This window comes from Lepisosteus platostomus, chromosome 6 (genome assembly GCF_059453375.1).
Source record: "Lepisosteus platostomus isolate fLepPlt1 chromosome 6, fLepPlt1.hap1, whole genome shotgun sequence".
Lineage (NCBI taxonomy): Eukaryota > Metazoa > Chordata > Actinopteri > Semionotiformes > Lepisosteidae > Lepisosteus > Lepisosteus platostomus.
In genome coordinates this window covers 11,315,182-11,343,158 of record NC_142616.1, presented here as the reverse complement: position 1 = coordinate 11,343,158, position 27,977 = coordinate 11,315,182, and the positions used below count along the sequence as shown (strand labels likewise).

The 27,977-nt window shown below is 52.2% G+C and overlaps 1 protein-coding gene and 1 non-coding gene across 2 annotated transcripts; both read left to right on the top strand.

Annotated features, from left to right (window-relative positions):
• Positions 1–35: 35 nt before the first annotated feature.
• ripk3 (receptor-interacting serine-threonine kinase 3) lies at positions 36–22,296 on the top strand. The gene is made up of 17 exons (XM_088634216.1): positions 36–297; positions 3,646–3,821; positions 4,417–4,738; positions 5,384–5,526; positions 7,072–7,121; positions 10,446–10,601; positions 10,695–10,777; positions 13,130–13,217; positions 14,887–14,948; positions 15,930–15,969; positions 16,602–16,663; positions 17,499–17,538; positions 18,008–18,069; positions 18,950–18,989; positions 20,027–20,130; positions 20,461–20,521; positions 22,123–22,296. Exons 2-17 carry the CDS (start codon positions 3,664–3,666, stop codon positions 22,275–22,277), a joined length of 1,626 nt encoding a protein of 541 aa, XP_088490342.1. The 5' UTR covers positions 36–297; positions 3,646–3,663; the 3' UTR covers positions 22,278–22,296.
• Positions 22,297–24,750: 2,454 nt separating this feature from the next.
• Positions 24,751–24,822, top strand: trnag-ucc (transfer RNA glycine (anticodon UCC)). The gene has a single exon. It is a non-coding gene; the product is annotated as a tRNA-Gly (tRNA).
• The last annotated feature ends 3,155 nt before the right edge of the window (positions 24,823–27,977 follow it).

Genomic DNA, 27,977 nt, shown 5'->3' with positions numbered 1-27,977 from the left:
GTGGCTGAGCACGGCCGACGACAGACGGAGCTGCCGAAGCCGGTCACAATGAAACACGAGGCGCACGGCGCGGTGTCTCTCTCCCCCCCCAGTCTCCTCCTCCCGGCCGGAGCGTCGGGTTCAGAGAAGTGGAAGTCGCGCCCGCCTAGGCTGCGGATATGACGGGCAGAGGGAGGGATCGTCTCTCAGACTCGAGAGTACCCCTCTCTCGGAGTTTTATTTCCGTGTTTCTTTCTTCTACTTGGTACTTGGAAATATAAAACATTTCTCCTGTCTCGGACGCTGGGGGGGACAGAGGTGAGTCGCGATCTACCTTCCTGTCGCTTTTAAAAGACAACTTCGCTGGCTTCTCTGCCGACGGCGGAGAGGAAGCTAGAATGGGCAGAGAAGAGAAACACGGAACGAAATTACTGTGTTTTATACTTCTGTATTCTCTCTTGTTCCTTATTTCTGTTTATGTCAGGGACTCCTCTCTCTCAGGGCAGTGTTAATGTACTGGAGTGTCCAGTCAGTCAGTGTGTCTGTATGAACCCCTCTCTCTCAGTGCAGTGTTAATGTACTGGAGTGTCCAGTCAGTCAGTGTGTCTGTATGAACCCCTCTCTCTCAGGGCAGTGTTAATGTACTGGAGTGTCCAGTCAGTCAGTGTGTCTGTATGAACCCCTCTCTCTCAGTGCAGTGTTAATGTACTGGAGTGTCCAGTCAGTCAGTGTGTCTGTATGAACCCCTCTCTCTCAGTGCAGTGTTAATGTACTGGAGTGTCCAGTCAGGGTGTCTGTATTAACCCCTCTCTCTCAGTGCAGTGTTAATGTACTGGAGTGTCCAGTCAGGGTGTCTGTATTAACCCCTCTCTCTCAGTGCAGTGTTAATGTACTGGAGTGTCCAGTCAGTCAGTGTGTCTGTATGAACCCCTCTCTCTCAGTGCAGTGTTAATGTACTGGAGTGTCCAGTCAGTCAGTGTGTCTGTATGAACCCCTCTCTCTCAGTGCAGTGTTAATGTACTGGAGTGTCCAGTCAGTCAGTGTGTCTGTATGAACCCCTCTCTCTCAGTGCAGTGTTAATGTACTGGAGTGTCCAGTCAGTCAGTGTGTCTGTATGAACCCCTCTCTCTCAGTGCAGTGTTAATGTACTGGAGTGTCCAGTCAGTGTGTCTGTATGAACCCCTCTCTCTCAGTGCAGTGTTAATGTACTGGAGTGTCCAGTCAGTCAGTGTGTCTGTATGAACCCCTCTCTCTCAGTGCAGTGTTAATGTACTGGAGTGTCCAGTCAGTCAGTGTGTCTGTATGAACCCCTCTCTCTCAGTGCAGTGTTAATGTACTGGAGTGTCCAGTCAGTCAGGGTGTCTGTATGAACCCCTCTCTCTCAGTGCAGTGTTAATGTACTGGAGTGTCCAGTCAGTCAGTGTGTCTGTATGAACCCCTCTCTCTCAGTGCAGTGTTAATGTACTGGAGTGTCCAGTCAGTCAGTGTGTCTGTATGAACCCCTCTCTCTCAGTGCAGTGTTAATGTACTGGAGTGTCCAGTCAGTCAGTGTGTCTGTATGAACCCCTCTCTCTCAGTGCAGTGTTAATGTACTGGAGTGTCCAGTCAGTCAGTGTGTCTGTATGAACCCCTCTCTCTCAGTGCAGTGTTAATGTACTGGAGTGTCCAGTCAGTCAGTGTGTCTGTATGAACCCCTCTCTCTCAGTGCAGTGTTAATGTACTGGAGTGTCCAGTCAGGGTGTCTGTATTAACCCCTCTCTCTCAGTGCAGTGTTAATGTACTGGAGTGTCCAGTCAGTCAGTGTGTCTGTATGAATCCCTCTCTCTCAGTGCAGTGTTAATGTACTGGAGTGTCCAGTCAGTCAGTGTGTCTGTATGAACCCCTCTCTCTCAGTGCAGTGTTAATGTACTGGAGTGTCCAGTCAGTCAGTGTGTCTGTATGAACCCCTCTCTCTCAGTGCAGTGTTAATGTACTGGAGTGTCCAGTCAGTGTGTCTGTATGAACCCCTCTCTCTCAGTGCAGTGTTAATGTACTGGAGTGTCCAGTCAGTCAGTGTGTCTGTATGAACCCCCTCTCTCTCAGTGCAGTGTTAATGTACTGGAGTGTCCAGTCAGGGTGTCTGTATGAACCCCTCTCTCTCAGTGCAGTGTTAATGTACTGGAGTGTCCAGTCAGTCAGTGTGTCTGTATGAACCCCTCTCTCTCAGTGCAGTGTTAATGTACTGGAGTGTCCAGTCAGTCAGTGTGTCTGTATGAACCCCTCTCTCTCAGTGCAGTGTTAATGTACTGGAGTGTCCAGTCAGTGTGTCTGTATGAACCCCTCTCTCTCAGTGCAGTGTTAATGTACTGGAGTGTCCAGTCAGTCAGTGTGTCTGTATGAACCCCTCTCTCTCAGTGCAGTGTTAATGTACTGGAGTGTCCAGTCAGTCAGTGTGTCTGTATGAACCCCTCTCTCTCAGTGCAGTGTTAATGTACTGGAGTGTCCAGTCAGTCAGTGTGTCTGTATGAACCCCTCTCTCTCAGTGCAGTGTTAATGTACTGGAGTGTCCAGTCAGTCAGGGTGTCTGTATGAACCCCTCTCTCTCAGTGCAGTGTTAATGTACTGGAGTGTCCAGTCAGTCAGTGTGTCTGTATGAACCCCTCTCTCTCAGTGCAGTGTTAATGTACTGGAGTGTCCAGTCAGTCAGTGTGTCTGTATGAACCCCTCTCTCTCAGTGCAGTGTTAATGTACTGGAGTGTCCAGTCAGTCAGTGTGTCTGTATGAACCCCTCTCTCTCAGTGCAGTGTTAATGTACTGGAGTGTCCAGTCAGTGTGTCTGTATGAACCCCTCTCTCTCAGTGCAGTGTTAATGTACTGGAGTGTCCAGTCAGTCAGTGTGTCTGTATGAACCCCTCTCTCTCAGTGCAGTGTTAATGTACTGGAGTGTCCAGTCAGTGAGTGTGTCTGTATGAACCCCTCTCTCTCAGTGCAGTGTTAATGTACTGGAGTGTCCAGTCAGTCAGTGTGTCTGTATGAACCCCTCTCTCTCAGTGCAGTGTTAATGTACTGGAGTGTCCAGTCAGTCAGTGTGTCTGTATGAACCCCTCTCTCTCAGTGCAGTGTTAATGTACTGGAGTGTCCAGTCAGTCAGTGTGTCTGTATGAACCCCTCTCTCTCAGTGCAGTGTTAATGTACTGGAGTGTCCAGTCAGTCAGTGTGTCTGTATGAACCCCTCTCTCTCAGTGCAGTGTTAATGTACTGGAGTGTCCAGTCAGTCAGTGTGTCTGTATGAACCCCTCTCTCTCAGTGCAGTGTTAATGTACTGGAGTGTCCAGTCAGTCAGTGTGTCTGTATGAACCCCTCTCTCTCAGTGCAGTGTTAATGTACTGGAGTGTCCAGTCAGTCAGTGTGTCTGTATGAACCCCTCTCTCTCAGTGCAGTGTTAATGTACTGGAGTGTCCAGTCAGTCAGTGTGTCTGTATGAACCCCTCTCTCTCAGTGCAGTGTTAATGTACTGGAGTGTCCAGTCAGTCAGTGTGTCTGTATGAACCCCTCTCTCTCAGTGCAGTGTTAATGTACTGGAGTGTCCAGTCAGTGTGTCTGTATGAACCCCTCTCTCTCAGTGCAGTGTTAATGTACTGGAGTGTCCAGTCAGTCAGTGTGTCTGTATGAACCCCTCTCTCTCAGTGAGTGGTGACTGGTGTGATGGAATTGGTCAGCTGCACCCCGCCAGTCATTATCAGCGACTCCAATTTGGAGTCATGGACCCCGATTGGCCAGGGCGGGTTTGGGGTGATCCACCGAGCCCGGCACAAGATCTGGGGGATGGACGTGGCCGTCAAGCTTCTCCACGCACACAGTGGGTAAGTCAGTGTTTCAGCTGCTCCTCTCTCCTCTCCACACAAAATCCAGGAGCACTATTGGTGGGATCGATGATTTACAATGTTGCAAAAGCTGATACAATAAACAGCATTAATAGTTAATAGTAAGTTATTGGACATTAACATGCAACTGTATTATTATTATTATTGAGAGACAGGCTCATTGTTCCTCAGGCTGTGACAGGAGATCACACACTGTATTATTATTATTGAGAGACAGGCTCATTGTTCCTCAGGCTGTGACAGGAGATCACACACTGTATTATTATTATTGAGAGACAGGCTCACTGTCTGTTCCTCAGGCTGTGACAGGAGATCACACACTGTATTATTATTATTGAGAGACAGACTCACTGTCTGTTCCTCAGGCTGTGACAGGAGATCACACACTGTATTATTATTATTGAGAGACAGACTCACTGTCTGTTCCTCAGGCTGTGACAGGAGATCACACACTGTATTATTATTATTGAGAGACAGGCTCATTGTTTGTTCCTCAGGCTGTGACAGGAGATCACACACTGTATTATTATTATTGAGGGACAGGCTCACTGTCTGTTGTGACTCTCTCCCTCAGTGACTGCTCCTCCCTCCTGAAGGAGGCCGACCTGATGAGGGAGGGTGGCAGCCCGTTCGTGCTGCGCGTGCTGGGGGTGTACCGCGGCGACGTTCCCGGCCAGCCCCAGGCCAGCGTGGGGCTGGTGATGGAGTTCATGGAGAACGGCTCCCTGGCGTCCCTCCTGGAGCACAGGGGCGGCCCCCCGCCCTGGCCGCTGGCCTTCAGGCTGGCCCACCAGATCGCCCTCGGCATGAACTTCCTGCACTGCCACAGCCCCCCCCTGCTGCACCTGGACCTCAAGCCCAGCAACGTGCTGCTGGACAGCAGCCTCAACGCGCAGGCGAGTCCCTGGTCCCGGTAGCTGGGGGAAGGGGCGCTAGGCCTCATGCAGGACGACTGTCTGATTCGCGATCTTTATTACCGTGACAGGTGACATACAGTGTTGTCAGGGCAACATCCATGAGCAGGCTATGGGCTGTCTTCCCTGCTTCCATTTCCCAGCAGCTCTGTTGGTTCAAGGACACACACACACACACACACACACACACACACACACACACACACCAGATGCACACACACAAACATCAGGCGCACAGGCACAGGCACAGGCACACGCACCAGACGCACACACACGCACATACCAGGCGCACATACCAGGCGCACACACCACCCACAGACGCATGCACAGGCACAGTCACACACACCAGTCGCAGTCAAACACACAGGCACAGGCACGCACACACGCACATGCACACACCAGACGCACGCACGCACAGGCACAGGCACAGGCACAGGCACAGGCACAGGCACAGGCACAGGCACGCACACCAGATGCACACACGCACACGCACACACCAGGCGCACACACCACGCACAGGCACAAGCGCACACACAACACACACACAGACACACATTAACGCCTGTGTGTTAATGTACTGTAGTCTCCAGTCAGAGTGTCTGTATTAACCTCTCTCTTTCCCTGTAGATCACAGACTTCGGTCTGTCTAAACGAGCCCACAGTGTTTCCAGAGGCACCCACGAGGAAGCTGGGGGTACGATTACCTACATGCCTCCTGAGGCCCTCACCTCACTGAGCTACAGTCCTACTAAAGCCTCTGACGTGTACAGGTCAGACACTGTGACTGTCCCTCTCTCAGCCTCACCCCCTGACCCTCACCCTCACCCCCTGACTGAGCCCCTCACCCCCTGACTGAGCCCCTGACTGACCCCCCCTCACCCCCTGACTGACACACTGACTGACCCCCTCACCCCCTGACTGACACCCTCACCTCCTGACTCACCCCCTGACTGACCCCCCTCACCCCCTGACTGACACACTGACTGACCCCCTCACCCCCTGACTGACACCCTCACCTCCTGACTCACCCCCTGACTGACCCCCTCACCCCCTGACTGACACCCTCACCTCCTGACTCACCCCCTGACTGACCCCCCTCACCCCCTGACTGACACCCTCAACCCCCTGACTGACCCCCCTCACCCCCTGACTGACACACTGACTGACCCCCCCTCACCCCCTGACTGACCCCCCTCACCCCCTGACTGACCCCCCTCACCCCCTGACTGACACACTGACTGACCCCCCTCACCCCCTGACTGACACACTGACTGACCCCCTCACCCCCTGACTGACACCCTCACCTCCTGACTCACCCCCTGACTGACCCCCCTCACCCCCTGACTGACCCCCCTCACCCCCTGACTGACCCCCTCACCCCCTGACTGACACCCTCACCTCCTGACTCACCCCCTGACTGACCCCCTCACCCCCTGACTGACACCCTCACCTCCTGACTGACACCCTCACCTCCTGACTCACCCCCTGACTGACACACTGACTGACCCCCTCACCCCCTGACTGACACCCTCACCTCCTGACTCACCCCCTGACTGACCCCCCTCACCCCCTGACTGAGCCCCTGACTGACCCCCCCTCACCCCCTGACTGACCCCCCTCACCCCCTGACTGACACACTGACTGACCCCCCCTCACCCCCTGACTGACACACTGACTGACCCCCTCACCCCCTGACTGACACCCTCACCTCCTGACTCACCCCCTGACTGACCCCCCTCACCCCCTGACTGACACACTGACTGACCCCCTCACCCCCTGACTGACACACTGACTGACCCCCCTCACCCCCTGACTGACACACTGACTGACCCCCCTCACCCCCTGACTGACCCCCCTCACCCCCTGACTGACCCCCCTCACCCCCTGACTGACACCCTCACTTCCTGACTCACCCCCTGACTGACCCCCTCACCCCCTGACTGACACCCTCACCTCCTGACTCACCCCCTGACTGACCCCCCTCACCCCCTGACTGACCCCCTCACCCCCTGACTGACACCCTCACCTCCTGACTCACCCCCTGACTGACCCCCCTCACCCCCTGACTGACCCCCCTCACCCCCTGACTGAGCCCCTGACCCACACCCTCACCCCTGACTGACCCCCTGACTGACCCCCTGAGTGACACCCCTCACTCCCTGACTGACCCCCCTCACCCCCCTCACCCCCTGACTGAGCCCCTGACTGACCCCCCTCACCCCCTGACTGACACCCTGACTGACACACTGACTGACCCCCCTCACCCCCTGACTGACACACTGACTGTGTTGACACCGGTGTCCTTTTCTCTCCAGCTTTGGAGTTCTCCTGTGGTCGATTATTACTGGGGAGCAGCCCTATCCAAGTAAGTCACCATCTTCAGGTAAAGAGGGAAAGATGTGCGAGATAAAAATACTCTCTCTCAGTGCAGTGTTAATGTACTGGAGTGTCCAGTCAGTCAGTGTGTCTGTATGAACCCCTCTCTCTCAGTGCAGTGTTAATGTACTGGAGTGTCCAGTCAGTGTGTCTGTATGAACCCCTCTCTCTCAGTGCAGTGTTAATGTACTGGAGTGTCCAGTCAGTCAGTGTGTCTGTATGAACCCCTCTCTCTCAGTGCAGTGTTAATGTACTGGAGTGTCCAGTCAGTCAGTGTGTCTGTATGAACCCCCTCTCTCTCAGTGCAGTGTTAATGTACTGGAGTGTCCAGTCAGGGTGTCTGTATTAACCCCTCTCTCTCAGTGCAGTGTTAATGTACTGGAGTGTCCAGTCAGTCAGTGTGTCTGTATGAACCCCTCTCTCTCAGTGCAGTGTTAATGTACTGGAGTGTCCAGTCAGTGTGTCTGTATGAACCCCTCTCTCTCAGTGCAGTGTTAATGTACTGGAGTGTCCAGTCAGTCAGTGTGTCTGTATGAACCCCTCTCTCTCAGTGCAGTGTTAATGTACTGGAGTGTCCAGTCAGTCAGTGTGTCTGTATGAACCCCTCTCTCTCAGTGCAGTGTTAATGTACTGGAGTGTCCAGTCAGTCAGTGTGTCTGTATGAACCCCTCTCTCTCAGTGCAGTGTTAATGTACTGGAGTGTCCAGTCAGTCAGTGTGTCTGTATGAACTCCTCTCTCTCAGTGCAGTGTTAATGTACTGGAGTGTCCAGTCAGTCAGTGTGTCTGTATGAACCCCTCTCTCTCAGTGCAGTGTTAATGTACTGGAGTGTCCAGTCAGTCAGTGTGTCTGTATGAACCCCTCTCTCTCAGTGCAGTGTTAATGTACTGGAGTGTCCAGTCAGTCAGTGTGTCTGTATGAACCCCTCTCTCTCAGTGCAGTGTTAATGTACTGGAGTGTCCAGTCAGTCAGTGTGTCTGTATGAACCCCTCTCTCTCAGTGCAGTGTTAATGTACTGGAGTGTCCAGTCAGTCAGTGTGTCTGTATGAACCCCTCTCTCTCAGTGCAGTGTTAATGTACTGGTGTGTCCAGTCAGTGTGTCTGTATGAACCCCTCTCTCTCAGTGCAGTGTTAATGTACTGGAGTGTCCAGTCAGTGTGTCTGTATGAACCCCTCTCTCTCAGTGCAGTGTTAATGTACTGGAGTGTCCAGTCAGTCAGTGTGTCTGTATGAACCCCTCTCTCTCAGTGCAGTGTTAATGTACTGGAGTGTCCAGTCAGTGTGTCTGTATGAACCCCTCTCTCTCAGTGCAGTGTTAATGTACTGGTGTGTCCAGTCAGTGTGTCTGTATGAACCCCTCTCTCTCAGTGCAGTGTTAATGTACTGGAGTGTCCAGTCAGTCAGTGTGTCTGTATGAACCCCTCTCTCTCAGTGCAGTGTTAATGTACTGGAGTGTCCAGTCAGTCAGTGTGTCTGTATGAACCCCTCTCTCTCAGTGCAGTGTTAATGTACTGGAGTGTCCAGTCAGTCAGTGTGTCTGTATGAACCCCTCTCTCTCAGTGCAGTGTTAATGTACTGGAGTGTCCAGTCAGTCAGTGTGTCTGTATGAACCCCTCTCTCTCAGTGCAGTGTTAATGTACTGGAGTGTCCAGTCAGTCAGTGTGTCTTTATGAACCCCTCTCTCTCAGTGCAGTGTTAATGTACTGGAGTGTCCAGTCAGTCAGTGTGTCTTTATGAACCCCTCTCTCTCAGTGTAGTGTTAATGTACTGGAGTGTCCAGTCAGTGTGTCTGTATGAACCCCTCTCTCTCAGTGCAGTGTTAATGTACTGGAGTGTCCAGTCAGTCAGTGTGTCTGTATGAACCCCTCTCTCTCAGTGCAGTGTTAATGTACTGGAGTGTCCAGTCAGTCAGTGTGTCTGTATGAACCCCTCTCTCTCAGTGCAGTGTTAATGTACTGGAGTGTCCAGTCAGTCAGTGTGTCTGTATGAACCCCTCTCTCTCAGTGTAGTGTTAATGTACTGGAGTGTCCAGTCAGTGTGTCTGTATGAACCCCTCTCTCTCAGTGCAGTGTTAATGTACTGGAGTGTCCAGTCAGTCAGTGTGTCTGTATGAACCCCTCTCTCTCAGTGCAGTGTTAATGTACTGGAGTGTCCAGTCAGTCAGTGTGTCTGTATGAACCCCTCTCTCTCAGTGCAGTGTTAATGTACTGGAGTGTCCAGTCAGTCAGTGTGTCTGTATGAACCCCTCTCTCTCAGTGCAGTGTTAATGTACTGGAGTGTCCAGTCAGTCAGTGTGTCTGTATGAACCCCTCTCTCTCAGTGCAGTGTTAATGTACTGGAGTGTCCAGTCAGTCAGTGTGTCTGTATGAACCCCTCTCTCTCAGTGCAGTGTTAATGTACTGGAGTGTCCAGTCAGTCAGTGTGTCTGTATGAACCCCTCTCTCTCAGTGCAGTGTTAATGTACTGGAGTGTCCAGTCAGTCAGTTTGTCTGTATGAACCCCTCTTTCTCAGAGCAGTGTTAATGTACTGGAGTGTCCAGTCAGTCAGTGTGTCTGTATGAACCCCTCTCTCTCAGTGCAGTGTTAATGTACTGGAGTGTCCAGTCAGTTAGTGTGTCTGTATGAACCCCTCTCTCTCAGTGCAGTGTTAATGTACTGGAGTGTCCAGTCAGTGTGTCTGTATGAACCCCTCTCTCTCAGTGCAGTGTTAATGTACTGGAGTGTCCAGTCAGTGTGTCTGTATGAACCCCTCTCTCTCAGTGCAGTGTTAATGTACTGGAGTGTCCAGTCAGTGTGTCTGTATGAACCCCTCTCTCTCAGTGCAGTGTTAATGTACTGGAGTGTCCAGTCAGTGTGTCTGTATGAACCCCTCTCTCTCAGTGCAGTGTTAATGTACTGGAGTGTCCAGTCAGTCAGTGTGTCTGTATGAACCCCTCTCTCTCAGTGCAGTGTTAATGTACTGGAGTGTCCAGTCAGTGTGTCTGTATGAACCCCTCTCTCTCAGTGCAGTGTTAATGTACTGGAGTGTCCAGTCAGTGTGTCTGTATGAACCCCTCTCTCTCAGTGCAGTGTTAATGTACTGGAGTGTCCAGTCAGTGTGTCTGTATGAACCCCTCTCTCTCAGTGCAGTGTTAATGTACTGGAGTGTCCAGTCAGTGTGTCTGTATGAACCCCTCTCTCTCAGTGCAGTGTTAATGTACTGGAGTGTCCAGTCAGTCAGTGTGTCTGTATGAACCCCTCTCTCTCAGTGCAGTGTTAATGTACTGGAGTGTCCAGTCAGTCAGTGTGTCTGTATGAACCCCTCTGTCTTTTAGATGCTATTTCTAGTCTCATCCGTTTCCGAATCCCGCTGGGAGACAGGCCCGACCTGTCGAAAGTGGACCAGGGCCAGGCGGAGGGTCTGCCGGAGCTGGTGGGGCTGATGACACGGTGCTGGAGTCCAGAGAGCAGAGAGAGGCCCTCCTTCCATGGTGAGGTGGCGGTAGTGGGGACTGGCTGTGCCCCCTGTCTGAGCAGCAGTTTCTCACCCGTTTCTCTGTTCGTTTTCCCTGCCATCGTTGCAGACTGCCTGCCAGTGACGGAACGAGTGTTTAACCTCCACAAGGCCACAATAGCAGATGCCACCCACCGTGTGCAGACTGAACTGGTACTGAGACGCCACTGTCAGTGTGCCAGTACAGTGTGGCATTATGGTGTGTGCATTGGCACACTGACTGTCTACACTGGCACACACTGCACTGGCACACTGACTGTCTACACTGGCGCACACTACACTGGCACACTGACTGTCTACACTGGCACACAGTACACTGGCACACTGACTGTCTACACTGGCGCACACTACACTGGCACACTGACTGTCTACACTGGCGCACACTACACTGGCACACTGACTGTCTATACTGGCACAGACACTGCACTGGCACACGGACTGTCTACACTGGCACACACTACACTGGCACACTGACTGTCTACACTGGCACACACTGCACTGGCACACTGACTGTCTACACTGGCACAGACTACACCAGGACACTGACTGTCTACACTGGCACACACTACACTGGCACACTGACTGTCTACACTGGCGCACACTACACTGGCACACTGACTGTCTACACTGGCGCACACTACACTGGCACACTGACTGTCTACACTGGCACACACAGTGCACTGGCACACTGACTGTCTACACTGGCACACACTACACTGGCACACTGACTGTCTACACTGGCACACACTACACTGGCTCACTGGCTGTCTACACTGGCGCACACTACACTGGCACACTGACTGTCTATACTGGCACACACTACACTGGCACACTGACTGTCTACACTGGCGCACACTACACTGGCACACTGACTGTCTACACTGGCACACACAGTGCACTGGCACACTGACTGTCTACACTGACACACACTACACTGGCACACTGACTGTCTACACTGGCACACACTACACTGGCACACTGACTGTCCACACTGACACACACACTGCAGTGGTACACTGACTGTCTACACTGGCACACACTGCACTGGCACACTGACTGTCTACACTGACACACACACTGCACTGGCACGCTGACTGTCTACACTGGCACACACTACACTGGCACACTGATTGTCTACACTGGCACACACTACACTGGCACACTGACTGTCTATACTGGCGCAGACACTGCACTGGCACACTGACTGTCTACACTGGCACACAGTACACTGGCACACTGACTGTCTACACTGGCACACACACTGCACTGGCACACTGACTGTCTACACTGGCACACACACTGCACTGGCACACGGACTGTCTATACTGGCACAGACACTGCACTGGCACACGGACTGTCTATACTGGCACAGACACTGCACTGGCACACTGACTGTCTACACTGGCGCACACTGCACTGGCACACTGACTCACTGCACTGGCACAACTGCAAAAGCACACTGACTCACTGAAGTGGCACACATTGCACTGGCACACTGACTGTCTATACTGGTGCACACAGTGCACTGGCACACTGACTGTCTACACTGGCACACTGCAGTGGTACACTGACTGTCTACACTGGCACACACAGTACACTGGCACACTGACTGTCTACACTGGCACACACAGTGCACTGGCACACTGACTGTCTACACTGGCACACACTGCAGTGGCACACTGACTGTCTACACTGGCACACTGACTGTCTACACTGGCACACACAGTGCACTGGCACACTGGCACACACACTGCAGTGGTACACTGACTGTCTGCACTGGCACACTGACTGTCTACACTGGCGCATACAGTACACTGGCACACTGACTGTCTACACTGGCACACACAGTGCACTGGCACACTGACCGTCTACACTGGCGCATACAGTACACTGGTACACTGACTGTCTATACTGGCACACACAGTGCACTGGCACACTGACCGTCTACACTGGCGCATACAGTACACTGGCACACTGACTGTCTACACTGGCACACACAGTGCACTGGCACACTGACTGTCTATACTGGTGCACACAGTGCACTGGCACACTGACTGTCTACACTGGCACACACTACACTGGCACACTGACTGTCTACACTGGCACACACTACACTGGCACACTGACTGTCTACACTGGCACACACTACACTGGCACACTGACTGTCTACACTGGCACACACAGTGCACTGGCACACTGACTGTCTACACTGGCACACTGACTGTCTACACTGGCACACACTGCAGTGGCACACTGACTGTCTACACTGGCACACTGACTGTCTACACTGGCACACACAGTGCACTGGCACACTGGCACACACACTGCAGTGGTACACTGACTGTCTGCACTGGCACACTGACTGTCTACACTGGCACACACAGTGCACTGGCACACTGACCGTCTACACTGGCACACACCCTCACCCTCTCCCCTCACCTGGGCTCCACACTCCTGGATAGCCTGGTCCTGCCTGCCCCTCACTGCCTGCCTGTCCCCCTGCAGTGTCGGCGACTCTTGGAGCCGAGCGGGGAAAAACTACACAGCCAGGTGGCGTCTCTGCACCTCTCCTCCTCTCCACACACTCTGTCAGGTAGGACTGCTGTGTGTCCTGTGAGGGGCTGGTGTCCTGTCCAGGGTGTGTGTGTGTGTCCTGTGAGGGGCTGGTGTCCTGTCCAGGGTGTGTGTGTGTGTGTGTGTGTGTGTCCTGTGAGGGGCTGGTGTCCTGTCCAGGGTGTGTGTGAGAGTGTGTCCTGTGATGGGCTGGTGTCCTGTCCAGGGTGTGTGTGAGAGTGTGTCCTGTGAGGGGCTGGTGTCCTGTCCAGGGTGTGTGTGTGTGTCCTGTGAGGGGCTGGTGTCCTGTCCAGGGTGTGTGTGAGAGTGTGTCCTGTGATGGGCTGGTGTCCTGTCCAGGGTGTGTGTGAGAGTGTGTCCTGTGAGGGGCTGGTGTCCTGTCCAGGGTGTGTGTGTGTGTCCTGTGAGGGGCTGGTGTCCTGTCCAGGGTGTGTGAGAGTGTGTGTCCTGTGACGGGCTGGTGTCCTGTCCAGGGTGTGTGTGAGAGTGTGTCCTGTGACGGGCTGGTGTCCTGTCCAGGGTGTGTGTGAGAGTGTGTCCTGTGACGGACTGGTGTCCTGTCCAGGGTGTGTGTGTGTGTGTGTCCTGTGAGGGGCTGGTGTCCTGTCCAGGGTGTGTGTGAGAGTGTGTCGTGTGACGGGCTGGTGTCCTGTCCAGGGTGTGTGTGTGAGTGTGTCCTGTGACGGGCTGGTGTCCTGTCCAGGGTGTGTGTGTGTGTGTGTCCTGTGAGGGGCTGGTGTCCTGTCCAGGGTGTGTGTGTGAGTGTGTCCTGTGACGGACTGGTGTCCTGTCCAGGGTGTGTGTGTGTGTGTCCTGTGAGGGGCTGGTGTCCTGTCCAGGGTGTGTGTGAGAGTGTGTCGTGTGATGGGCTGGTGTCCTGTCCAGGGTGTGTGTGTGTGTGTCCTGTGATGGGTTGGTGTCCTGTCCAGGGTGTGTGTGTGAGTGTGTCCTGTGATGGGCTGGTGTCCTGTCCAGGGTGTGTGTGAGAGTGTCCTGTGAGGGGCTGGTGTCCTGTCCAGGGTGTGTGTGTGTGTCCTGTGAGGGGCTGGTGTCCTGTCCAGGGTGTGTGTGAGAGTGTGTGAGAGTGTTTGTGTGTGTGTGTGTGTGTGTGTCCTGTGAGGGGCTGGTGTCCTGTCCAGGGTGTGTGTGTGTGTGTGAGAGTGTGTGTGTGTGAGAGTGTGTGTGTGTGAGAGTGTGTGTGTGTGAGAGTGTGTGTGTGTGAGAGTGTGTGTGTGTGAGAGTGTGTGTGTGTGTGTGTGTGTGTGTGTGTGTGTGTGTGTGTGTGTGTGTGAGAGTGTGTGTGTGTGTGTGTGTGTGTGTGTGTGTGTGTCCTGTGAGGGGCTGGTGTCCTGTCCAGGGTGTGTGTGTGTGTGTGTGTGTGTGTGTGTGTCCTGTGAGGGGCTGGTGTCCTGTCCAGGGTGTGTGTGTGTGTGTGTGTGTGTGTGTGTGTGTGTGTGAGTGTGTCCTGTGATGGGCTGGTGTCCTGTCCAGGGTGTGTGTGAGAGTGTGTCCTGTGATGGGCTGGTGTCCTGTTCAGTGTGTGTGTGTGTGTGTGTGTGTGTGTGTGTGTGTGTGTGTGTGTGTGAGAGTGTGTCCTGTCCAGAAATGGAAAGAATGTGGATGGATGGATTGTGTAGCCACTGTAATAACTGCTGTGCTCGTAGTCACTGTGTTTGTCTCTTCATCAGCTGGACCTCAGGATCATGTCAAAGCAACACCAGTGATACAGACCAGGCCGCCCCCCCGAGAGGTACGAGCTCTCATCTGTCGTATGTGGTAGCAAAATGAATTGTTTCTGTTATTTTTAAGAGCTGCAGTTTCCCAGCTGGGCCTGCACAGAGGGAGGGCTTGCTGTTTGTTGTCAGTATGATGACTCTGAGCTGCAGTTCTTCCATTAGACCTGCAAGGATGAGGGGGCGCTGTTACTCATGTCGGCATGGTGACTCTGAGCTACAGTTCTCCTGCTGTGCCTGTACAGAGAGAGGGGGCGCTATTTCTCCTTTCTGCACTACCAGCCTGAGCTGCAGTACCCCTGGTGTGCCTGCCCAGAGAGAGGGGGCGCTGTTTCTCACGTCAGCATTTCTAGCCTGAGCTGCAGTACCCCTGCTGTTCCTGTTTGGGAAGAGGGTTTGGGCGCTGTTTCTCCTTTCTGCACTATGACTCTGAGCTGCAGTTCTGCTGCTGTGCCTGCACACAGAGAGGGGGCGCTGTTTCTGATGTCAGCATTACCCCCTAAGCTGTAGTACCCCATCTGTGCCTGCACACTGTGAGGGGGCGCTCTCTCAGTTTTTTATATCTCTGTACGACTATACCGATGGATTTTCTCGTCACACTGACATGGTGAAGCTCCGTGAAGCTGGCCCCCCTGCAAGCAGCGCAGACAGTGTAACCCAGCGCCTTTGATAGTGCTCTGTCTGTGCTGGTTTGCTCTCTTGAAAGTGGCGTCTGAGCTGCCTTCATTGGTGAGAGGTAGCTCCACCTTTATTCAGGGTGTGACGTCTCTCAGCCCCCCTACAATGGCACTCAGGCTCACCTGCGGCCCTGAAAGAAAGGCGCTATATCTTGGGAACAATAGAAGCTCAGACGCTGCTTCTGATGCGTTTCCTTGGCTGTGCTGCTTGTAGAGGGCAGCTCCACGGAGCTCATTGTGAAATGTGAAATCTCTGTGAAATGAAGAATGTTGAACATGAAGAAAATGACTGCTAATTCTGAACTTTGTTGTTTTTTTTAGAAAACATCAGAGCAACCAGTTGTGAATAGAACGGATAAAGGTAAAAATGTATTAATAATTTACCATCAATACAATGAGAGACAGACGCACACACACTCAAGACAGAATCAGTCAGGGAGAGAATCAGTGTGTGTGAGAGAGAGAGAGACAGACAGGGAGAGACTCAGTGTGTGTGAGAGAGAGAGACAGACAGGGAGAGAGTCGGTGTGTGAGAGAGAGAGACAGACAGGGAGAGAGTCGGTGTGTGTGAGAGAGAGACAGACAGGGAGAGAGTCAGTGTGTGTGTGAGAGAGACAGACAGAGAGAGAGTTGGTGTGTGAGAGAGACAGACAGGGAGCGAGTCAGTGTGAGAGAGACAGACAGGGAGAGAGTCAGTTTGAGAGAGACAGACAGGGAGAGAGTTGGTGTGTGTGAGAGAGAGACAGGTGGGGACAGTGTGTGTGTGTGTGTGAGAGAGAGACAGACAGGGAGAGAGTCAGTGTGAGAGAGACAGACAGGGAGAGAGTTGGTGTGAGAGAGAGAGACAGACAGGGAGCGAGTCAGTGTGAGAGAGACAGACAGGGAGAGAGTCTGTGTGTGTGTGTGTGTGTGTGTGTGTGAGACAGACAGGGAGCGAGTCAGTGTGTGTAATAACTGCTGTGCTCGTAGTCACTGTGTTTTTCTCTGCATCAGCTGGACCTCAGGATCATGTCAAAGCAACACCAGTGATACAGACCAGGCCGCCCCCCCGAGAGGTACGAGCTCTCATCTGTCATATGTGGTAGCAAAAGGAATTGTTTCTGTTATTTTTAAGAGCTGCAGTTTCCCAGCTGGGCCTGCACAGAGGGAGGGCTTGCTGTTTGTTGTCAGTATGATGACTCTGAGCTGCAGTTCCTCCATTGGACCTGCAAGGATGAGGGGGCGCTGTTACTCATGTCGGCATGGTGACTCTGAGCTACAGTTCTCCTGCTGTGACTGTACAGAGAGAGGGGGCGCTGTTTCTCCTTTCTACACTACCAGGCTGAACTGCAGTTCTGCTGTTGTGCCTGCACACAGAGAGGGGGCGCTGTTTCTGATGTCAGCATTACCACCTAAGCTGTAGTACCCCATCTGTGCCTGCACACTGTGAGGGGGCGCTCTCTCAGTTTTTTATATCTCTGTACGACTATACCGATGGATTTTCTCGTCACACTGACATGGTGAAGCTCCGTGAAGCTGGCCCCCCTGCAAGCAGCGCAGACAGTGTAACCCAGCGCCTTTGATAGTGCTCTGTCTGTGCTGGTTTGCTCTCTTGAAAGTGGCGTCTGAGCTGCCTTCATTGGTGAGAGGTAGCTCCACCTTTATTCAGGGTGTGACGTCTCTCAGCCCCCCTACAATGGCACCCAGGCTCACCTGCGGCCCTGAAAGAAAGGCGCTATATCTCAGGAACAATAGCAGCTCAGACGCTGCTACTGATGCGTTTCCTTGGCTGGGCTGCTTGTAGAGGGCAGCTCCACGGAGCTCATTGTGAAATGTGAAATCTCTGTGAAATGAAGAATGTTGAACATGAAGAAAATGACTGCTAATTCTGAACTTTGTTGTTTTTTTTAGAAAACATCAGAGCAACCAGTTGTGAATAGAACGGATAAAGGTAAAAATGTATTAATAATTTACCATCCATACAATGAGAGACAGACGCAGACACACTCAGACAGAATCAGTCAGGGAGAGAATCAGTGTGTGTGAGAGAGAGAGAGACAGACAGGGAGAGACTCAGTGTGTGTGAGAGAGAGAGACAGACAGGGAGAGACTCAGTGTGTGTGAGAGAGAGAGACAGACAGGGAGAGAGTCAGTGTGTGTGAGAGAGAGACAGACAGGGAGAGAGTCAGTGTGTGTGTGTGAGAGAGACAGGGAGCGAGTTGGTGTGTGTGTGTGAGAGAGACAGACAGGGAGAGAGTCTGTGTGTGTGTGAGAGAGAGACAGACAGGGAGAGAGTCTGTGTGTGTGTGAGAGAGAGACAGACAGGGAGCGAGTCAGTGTGAGAGAGAGACAGACAGGGAGCGAGTCAGTGTGTGTAATAACTGCTGTGCTCGTAGTCACTGTGTTTGTCTCTTCATCAGCTGGACCTCAGGATCATGTCAAAGCAACACCAGTGATACAGACCAGGCCGCCCCCCCGAGAGGTACGAGCTCTCATCTGTCGTATGTGGTAGCAAAAGGAATTGTTTCTGTTATTTTTAAGAGCTGCAGTTTCCCAGCTGGGCCTGCACAGAGGGAGGGCTTGCTGTTTGTTGTCAGTATGATGACTCTGAGCTGCAGTTCTTCCATTAGACCTGCAAGGATGAGGGGGCGCTGTTACTCATGTGGGCATGATGACTCTGAGCTACAGTTCTCCTGCTGTGACTGTACAGAGAGAGGGGGTGCTATTTCTCCTTTCTGCACTACCAGGCTGAGCTGCAGTACCCCTGGTGTGCCTGCCCAGAGAGAGGGGGCGCTGTTTCTCACGTCAGCATTTCTAGCCTGAGCTGCAGTACCCCTGCTGTGCCTGTACAGAGAGATGGGGCGCTGTTTCTCATGTCAGCATTACCAGCCTGAGCTGCACTACCCCTGCTGTGCCTTTTTTTATATCTCTGTACGACTATACCGATGGATTTTCTCGTCACACTGACATGGTGAAGCTCCGTGAAGCTGGCCCCCCTGCAAGCAGCGCAGACAGTGTAACCCAGGGCCTTTGATAGTGCTCTGTCTGTGCTGGTTTGCTCTCTTGAAAGTGGCGTCTGAGCTGCCTTCATTGGTGAGAGGCAGCTCCACCTTTATTCAGGGTGTGACGTCTCTCAGCCCCCCTACAATGGCACCCAGGCTCACCTGCGGCCCTGAAAGAAAGGCGCTATATCTCAGGAACAATAGCAGCTCAGACGCTGCTACTGATGCGTTTCCTTGGCTGGGCTGCTTGTAGAGGGCAGCTCCACGGAGCTCATTGTGAAATGTGAAATCTCTGTGAAATGAAGAATGTTGAACATGAAGAAAATGACTGCTAATTCTGAACTTTGTTGTTTTTTTTAGAAAACATCAGAGCAACCAGTTGTGAATAGAACGGATAAAGGTAAAAATGTATTAATAATTTACCATCCATACAATGAGAGACAGACGCAGACACACTCAGAATCAGTGAGAGAGACGGGGAGAGAGTCGGTGTGTGAGAGAGAGAGACAGACTGGGAGAGAGTCAGTGTGTGAGAGAGACAGACAGGGAGAGAGTCTGTGTGTGTGAGAGAGAGACAGGCAGGGAGAGAGACACTGTGTGTGTGAGAGAGACAGACGGGGAGAGAGACACTGTGTGTGAGAGAGAGACAGACGGGGAGAGAGACACTGTGTGTGTGTGTGAGAGACAGACGAGGAGAGAGACACTGTGTGTGTTTGAGAGAGACAGACGGGGAGAGAGACACTGTGTGTGTGAGAGACAGACGGGGAGAGAGACACTGTGTGTGTGAGAGACAGAAGGGGAGAGAGACACTGTGTGTGTTTGAGAGAGAGACGGGGAGAGAGACACTGTGTGCGTGAGAGAGAGACAGACGGGGAGAGAGACACTGTGTGTGTTTGAGAGAGACAGACGGGGAGAGAGACACTGTGTGTGTTTGAGAGAGACAGACGGGGAGAGAGACACTGTGTGTGTTTGAGAGAGACAGACGGGGAGAGAGACACTGTGTGTGTGTGAGAGAGAGACGGGGAGAGAGACACTGTGTGTGTGAGAGAGAGACAGACAGGGAGAGAGTCAGTGTGTGTGTGTGAGAGAGAGACAGACAGGGAGAGAGTCTGTGTGTGTGAGAGAGAGACAGACAGGGAGAGAGTCAGTGTGTGTGTGTGAGAGAGACATACAGGGAGAGAGTCAGTGTGTGTGTGTGAGAGAGACAGACAGGGAGAGAGTCAGGGTGTGTGTGTGAGAGAGACAGAGAGGGAGAGAGTCAGGGTGTGTGTGTGTGAGAGACAGACAGGGAGAGAGTCAGGGTGTGTGTGTGAGAGAGAGACAGACAGGGAGAGAGTCTGTGTGTGTGTGTGAGAGAGAGACAGACAGGGAGAGAGTCAGGGTGTGTGCCAGACATCTCTCAGTGCTGTAATCTACTTCATTTGTGTCCCTTTCCAGGAAGTGTTCCACCTCAGCCAATGAGGGCATTCTCTGTTGAGGCACACTCCCCATCAGCCAATCAGATACCTGCGTATATCCCTTATACCAACTGGAACCAGCAGGTGGGGCTTGAGAGGGATGTTTTCAGGTGGCAAGGAAGTGGGGCACTGGCTTCCCAGACAGGCAGGTTTCTGTGCCTCCAGGTTGTGAGGAACGGCCTTGGAGTGCAGTGAGATGACTGTCCAGTCATTCCTTATGCAGTAACGACAGTGCCAGCAACTGATCACAAGGACTGGGCACTTGGGTAGTCAGTGGTCAAGGTTCAGCTCTTGTTTTCCCAGGGTCAGCTGGTCCGGTGCTGACAATTAGAATTAATATTAAAGACAATTAATATTGTCTTTCCTGTGAACAGACTGGTGCACAAACTCAAACTGACCTGTGTGTTTCTCCAGGGCGGGAGGGGATCTCCGCGGTTTCTGCCTGGAAACTTCCTTGGCCCTCAGTTCTCCCCAGGTAATAACTAGACGTTCTCCCCTTTCATTAACCCCTCAGTGTGTCTGTATGAACCCCTCTCTCTCAGTGCAGTGTTAATGTATTGGAGTGTCCAGTCAGTCAGTGTGTCTGTATGAACCCCTCTCTCTCAGTGCAGTGTTAATGTACTGGAGTGTCCAGTCAGTCAGTGTGTCTGTATGAACCCCTCTCTCCCAATGCAGTGTTAATGTACTGGAGTGTCCAGTCAGTGTGTCTGTATGAACCCCTCTCTCTCAGTGCAGTGTTAATGTACTGGAGTGTCCAGTCAGTCAGTGTGTCTGTATGAACCCCTCTCTCTCAGTGCAGTGTTAATGTACTGGAGTGTCCAGTCAGTCAGTGTGTCTGTATGAACCCCTCTCTCTCAGTGCAGTGTTAATGTACTGGAGTGTCCAGTCAGTCAGTGTGTCTGTATGAACCCCTCTCTCTCAGTGCAGTGTTAATGTACTGGAGTGTCCAGTCAGTCAGTGTGTCTGTATGAACCCCTCTCTCTCAGTGCAGTGTTAATGTACTGGAGTGTCCAGTCAGTCAGTGTGTCTGTATGAACCCCTCTCTCTCAGTGCAGTGTTAATGTACTGGAGTGTCCAGTCAGTCAGTGTGTCTGTATGAACCCCTCTCAATTCAATTCAATTCAATTCAAGGTGCTTTATTAGCATGACCGATGGGTACAATCAGTGTTGCCAAAGCAAATAAAAATAATAAAATTAACATAGAACAAAACAAAAAATAGAAGTAAAATAAAATCTACAGACATGTTACAGACATTTACAACAAAGACATATTATATAATATTGACATACTGTAGGCAGCTGGAGCATTATTGGGAGACGGACTCACTGTTCCTCAGGCTGTTCCAGTCAGTCAGTGTGTCTGTATGAACCCCTCTCTCTCTGTGCAGTGTTAATGTACTGGAGTGTCCAGTCAGTCAGTGTGTCTGTATGAACCCCTCTCTCTCAGTGCAGTGTTAATGTACTGGAGTGTCCAGTCAGTGTGTCTGTATGAACCCCTCTCTCTCAGTGCAGTGTTAATGTACTGGAGTGTCCAGTCAGTGTGTCTGTATGAACCCCTCTCTCTCAGGGCAGTGTTAATGTACTGGAGTGTCCAGTCAGTGTGTCTGTATGAACCCCTCTCTCTCAGGGCAGTGTTAATGTACTGGAGTGTCCAGTCAGTCAGTGTGTCTGTATGAACCCCTCTCTCTCAGTGCAGTGTTAATGTACTGGAGTGTCCAGTCAGTCAGTGTGTCTGTATGAACCCCTCTCTCTCAGGGCAGTGTTAATGTACTGGAGTGTCCAGTCAGTCAGTGTGTCTGTATGAACCCCTCTCTCTCAGTGCAGTGTTAATGTACTGGAGTGTCCAGTCAGTCAGTGTGTCTGTATGAACCCCTCTCTCTCAGTGCAGTGTTAATGGACTGGAGTGTCCAGTCAGTCAGTGTGTCTGTATGAACCCCTCTCTCTCAGTGCAGTGTTAATGTACTGGAGTGTCCAGTCAGTCAGTGTGTCTGTATGAACCCCTCTCTCTCAGTGCAGTGTTAATGTACTGGAGTGTCCAGTCAGTGTGTCTGTATGAACCCCTCTTTCTCTCTGTAGGTGGGATCAGCATTTACTCTTCCAATGTCCAAGGGGTCCAGATTGGGAACAACAACACCATGATAATCACAGAGAGGCCACGGAGGAGGAACATGACAGCGCCCTCTGCTGTATCCACCTCGGCATTGCAGCAAAGCCACCCGCCCAGCAAATAAACCCTGTTTTATATTCGGAGCGACCTGCGTGCGGAGTCTTGACTCTGTCAGCTGTCAGAGAGGCTGTCGGTGTGGAGTGCCCCTGGGTTCGAGGACCCTGTCCTCTCCCATGTGTCCTGCACCTTCCAGTCAGTTCCTCCCTGTCTTGATCCTGACTTGTAGTGCAGCAGATCACTGGGGCGGAGCGGTGGCTCTGGGGCTCAGGAGCTGTGCCTTTGCCTGTCGCTGGGAGGTTGCCGGTTCGAATCCCGCAGCCGGCAGAGGAATCCTACTCTGCTGGGCCCCTGAGCGAGGCCCTCAACCCCAGCTGCTCCAGGGGTGCTGTATAAATGGCCGACCCTGCGCTCTGACCCCCAGCTTCTCTCCCTGTCTGTGTGTCTCCTGGAGAGCAAGCTGGGGTCTGAGAAAAGACACATTCCTGATGAAAGAGACTGTACAGGGCCAGTAAAGAGATCTTGTATATCACTTTGAGAATCATATATTCCAGCTCTAAACTGCGAAGTCTTATAAATCTAATGAAACAAAGACAACATTAGCCGAAACATTGTTAACAATGTATCGATGTTAACAATTGTTCAAGGGCACTACAGAAACATCCCACGCCAGTTCGAACCCACAACCCTCTGAAGTCTTCTGTCCTGCCCCTTCTGACTGATGTTGTCACTCACTGACTCACACTCAGAGCTGGACCGAGCTGTTCTTCAGGCTGTGACAGTGATCACAGCTCTATGATGATGAGGATTATTATGTCTGTGTCCAGTTTCTGTGTCCAGGCTGTGGTCACTGAGCCTGTCCTCTCTGGACAGCCAGGTCTGTCTGTATCCAGTGTCTGTGTTCAGGCTGTGGTCACTGAGCCTGTCCTCTCTGGACAGTCTGTGTCCAGTGTCTGTGTCCAGGCTGTGGTCACTGAGCCTGTCCTCTCTGACAGCCAGATCTGTCTGTGTCCAGTGTCTGTGTTCAGGCTGTGGTCACTGAGCCTGTCCTCTCTGGACAGTCTGTGTCCAGTGTCTGTGTCCAGGCTGTGGTCACTGAGCCTGTCCTCTCTGGACAGTCTGTGTCCAGTGTCTGTGTCCAGGCTGTGGTCACTGAGCCTGTCCTCTCTGGACAGTCTGTGTCCAGTGTCTGTGTCCAGGCTGTGGTCACTGAGCCTGTCCTCTCTGGACAGTCTGTGTCCAGTGTCTGTGTCCAGGCTGTGGTCACTGAGCCTGTCCTCTCTGGACAGCCAGGTCTGTCTGTGTCCAGTGTCTGTGTCCAGGCTGTGGTCACTGAGCCTGTCCTCTCTGGACAGTCTGTGTCCAGGCTGTGGTCAATGAGCCTGTCCTCTCTGGACAGTCTGTGTCCAGTGTCTGTGTCCAGGCTGTGGTCACTGAGCCTGTGCTTTGTCAGGGTCTGGTCCTTTTAACTATCTATTATCCCAGTCAGATACTCAGCCTATCGCCTGTTTAGGGTCCTGTAAGTTCCAGTTTGTGTTTGTGTGTGTCCCCCAGTGGGTGAGGCAGTGTGTTCTGTGTGTGTCTTAGTGGGTCAGGCAGTGTTGTGTGTGTTGTATTTGTGTCTCAGTGGGTCAGGCAGTGCTGTGTGTGTGTGTCTGTCAGTGAGTCAGGCAGTGCTGTGTGTGTGTGTGTGTCTCAGCTTAGTGGGTCAGGCAGTGTATGTGTGTGTCTTAGTGGGTCAGGCAGTGCTGTGTGTGTGTGTTGTATTTGTGTCTCAATGGGTCAGGGAGTGCTGTGTATGTGTGTGTCTCAGTGGGTCAGGCAGTGCTGTGTATGTGTGTGTCTCAGTGGGTCAGGCAGTGCTGTGTGTATGTGTGTGTCTCAGTGGGTCAGGCAGTGCTGTGTGTATGTGTGTGTCTCAGTGGGTCAGGCAGTGCTGTGTGTGTGTGTCTCAGTGGGTCAGGCAGTGCTGTGTATGTGTGTCTCAGTGGGTCAGGCAGTGCTGTGTGTGTGTTGTATGTGTGTCTCAATGGGTCAGGCAGTGCTGTGTGTGTGTGTGTCTCAGTGGGTCAGGCAGTGCTGTGTGTGTGTGTCTCAGTGGGTCAGGCAGTGCTGTGTGTGTGTGTGTGTTGTATTTGTGTCTCAGTGGGTCAGGCAGTGCTGTGTATGTGTGTCTCAGTGGGTCAGGCAGTGCTGTGTGTGTGTGTGTCTCAGTGGGTCAGGCAGTGCTGTGTGTGTATGTGTGTCTCAGTGGGTCAGGCAGTGCTGTGTGTGTGTTGTCGTGTTGTTGCAGCTCTGACTCCCGTTTCCCACCTGTGTGGGGAGTCGAATCCCTCCGCAAGTCAGGCTGCAGCTGGGTTAGACAGCAGCCCTGCCTAGCCTGCTGACTTTCCTGCTTGTCTGCTGGCAGACATCTGCACTCCCGGAACCGGAGCGCGAGGGAGGGAGGGAGGAGATCTGTATCTGAACTGGATGCGACACCGGTTCCGGTTCCGGGGTCCACTGGTACCAGCAGGAACAGCGAGCGGGGAGCACGCGGCGCGTTGGTGGTATAGTGATGAGTATAGCTGCCTTCCAAGCAGTTGACCCGGGTTCGATTCCCGGCCAACGCAGCGTGAAGCTTTTGTCACCTTTATATGCGCGGGGAATGGGTAATATATGTATAATTCATTCTCATGGTGACGTATATTTGAAGTTTATTTTCGACACGCCGCTCTCAGTATCGCGTCAGAGAGAGCCGGTGAAATCACAGCCAGGGAGATCTGATAGATAAGACTTTATTGATCCCGAAGGGAAATTGATTGATCTGTGCGGAGTCGAGAGCGGAGGTCTGGGAAAGAGCACCTGGGATAACTGTCGGGTTTCCGGTCAAGGTGTTCCTGCGACTGTGCCGTGTGGCCGCTAGGTGTCAGTCAAGACCACAGACTCTCCGGTTCGCTGTGACACCGGCGACGGGCCTCGTCCGCAGCAAACAGGCGCGTATCTCCTGCTCAAACGGAGAACCGGCCGCGGACGGTAGAGTCCGGCTCCTGCTGAGCCCTGAGCCAGCTGGCTCGCTGACACCCGCCAGAGCTGCAACAACACGACCACACCACTGCCTGACACACACAGAACACACACACTACCTCACCCACTGAGACACACATACTGCTACAGATATCACTACAGCTGCTGACACTACTACAGCTCCAGATATCACTACAGCTGCTGACACTACTACAGCTCCAGATATCACTACAGCTGCTGACACTTCTACAGCTCCAGATATCACTACAGCTGCTGACACTTCTACAGCTCCAGATATCACTACAGCTGCTGACACTACTACAGCTCCAGATATCACTACAGCTGCTGACACTACTACAGCTCCAGATATCACTACAGCTGCTGACACGTCTACAGCTACAGATATCACTACAGCTGCGGGCAGTACTACAGCTCCAGATATCACTACAGCTGCTGACACTACTACAGCTCCAGATATCACTACAGCTGCTGACAGTACTACAGCTATATCACTACAGTTGCTGACACTACTACAGCTCCAGATATCACTACAGCTGCTGACACGTCTACAGCTCCAGATATCACTACAGCTGCGGGCAGTACTACAGCTCCAGATATCACTACAGCTGCGGGCAGTACTACAGCTCCAGATATCACCACAGCTGCTGACACTACTACAGCTCCAGATATCACTACAGCTGCTGACACTACTACAGCTACAGATATCACTACAGCTGCTGACACTACTACAGCTCCAGATATCACTACAGCTACTGACACTTCTACAGCTCCAGATATCACTACAGCTGCTGACACTTCTACAGCTCCAGATATCACTACAGCTGCGAACAGTACTACAGCTCCAGATATCACTACAGCTGCTGACACTTCTACAGCTCCAGATATCACTACAGCTGCTGACACTTCTACAGCTACAGATATCACTACAGCTGCTGACACTTCTACAGCTACAGATATCACTACAGCTGCTGAGACTTCTACAGCTCCAGATATCACTACAGCTGCGGACAGTACTACAGCTCCAGATATCACTACAGCTGCGGACAGTACTACAGCTCCAGATATCACTACAGCTGCTGACACTACTACAGCTCCAGATATCACTACAGCTGCTGACACTACTACAGCTCCAGATATCACTACAGCTGCGGACAGTACTACAGCTCCAGATATCACTACAGCTGCTGACACTACTACAGCTCCAGATATCACTACAGCTGCTGACACGTCTACAGCTACAGATATCACTACAGCTGCGGGCAGTACTACAGCTCCAGATATCACTACAGCTGCTGACACTACTACAGCTCCAGATATCACTACAGCTGCTGACAGTACTACAGCTATATCACTACAGTTGCTGACACTACTACAGCTCCAGATATCACTACAGCTGCTGACACGTCTACAGCTCCAGATATCACTACAGCTGCGGGCAGTACTACAGCTCCAGATATCACTACAGCTGCGGGCAGTACTACAGCTCCAGATATCACCACAGCTGCTGACACTACTACAGCTCCAGATATCACTACAGCTGCTGACACTTCTACAGCTCCAGATATCACTACAGCTGCTGACACTTCTACAGCTCCAGATATCACTACAGCTGCTGACACTTCTACAGCTCCAGATATCACTACAGCTGCTGACACTACTACAGCTCCAGATATCACTACAGCTGCTGACAGTACTACAGCTCCAGATATCAGTACAGCTGCTGCCAGTACTACAGCTCCAGATATCACTACAGCTGCTGACACGTCTACAGCTCCAGATATCACTACAGCTGCTGACACTTCTACAGCTCCAGATATCACTACAGCTGCTGACAGTACTACAGCTCCAGATATCACTACAGCTGCTGACACTTCTACAGCTCCAGATATCACTACAGCTGCTGACAGTACTACAGCTCCAGATATCACTACAGCTGCTGACACTTCTACAGCTCCAGATATCACTACAGCTGCTGACACTACTACAGCTCCAGATATCACTACAGCTGCTGACACTTCTACAGCTCCAGATATCACTACAGCTGCGGACAGTACTACAGCTCCAGATATCACTACAGCTGCTGACACTACTACAGCTCCAGATATCACTACAGCTGCGGGCAGTACTACAGCTCCAGATATCACTACAGCTGCTGACACTACTACAGCTCCAGATATCACTACAGCTGCGGACAGTACTACAGCTCCAGATATCACTACAGGTGCTGACACTACTACAGCTCCAGATATCACTACAGCTGCTGACAGTACTACAGCTCCAGATATCACTACAGCTGCTGATACTACTACAGCTCCAGATATCACTACAGCTGCTGACACTACTACAGCTCCAGATATCACTACAGCTGCGGACAGTACTACAGCTCCAGATATCACTACAGCTGCTGACACTACTACAGCTCCAGATATCACTACAGCTGCTGACACTACTACAGCTCCAGATATCACTACAGCTGCTGACACTACTACAGCTCCAGATATCACTACAGCTGCGGACAGTACTACAGCTCCAGATATCACTACAGCTGCTGACACTTCTACAGCTCCAGATATCACTACAGCTGCTGACACTACTACAGCTCCAGATATCACTACAGCTGCTGACACTTCTACAGCTCCAGATATCACTACAGCTGCTGACACTTCTACAGCTCCAGATATCACTACAGCTGCGGACAGTACTACAGCTCCAGATATCAGTACAGCTGCTGCCATTACTA

What these genes read in the sequence shown, in the direction of transcription:
- ripk3 (XM_088634216.1), top strand. Translation starts at nt 3,664, where the DNA reads ATGGAATTGGTCAGCTGCACCCCGCCAGTCATTATCAGCGACTCCAAT. An exon ending in AAAGCCTCTGACGTGTACAG is followed by an intron (nt 5,527 to 7,071) that starts GTCAGACACTGT and finishes TTTTCTCTCCAG; the next exon opens with CTTTGGAGTTCTCCTGTGGT. An exon ending in ATACCAACTGGAACCAGCAG is followed by an intron (nt 20,131 to 20,460) that starts GTGGGGCTTGAG and finishes GTGTTTCTCCAG; the next exon opens with GGCGGGAGGGGATCTCCGCG.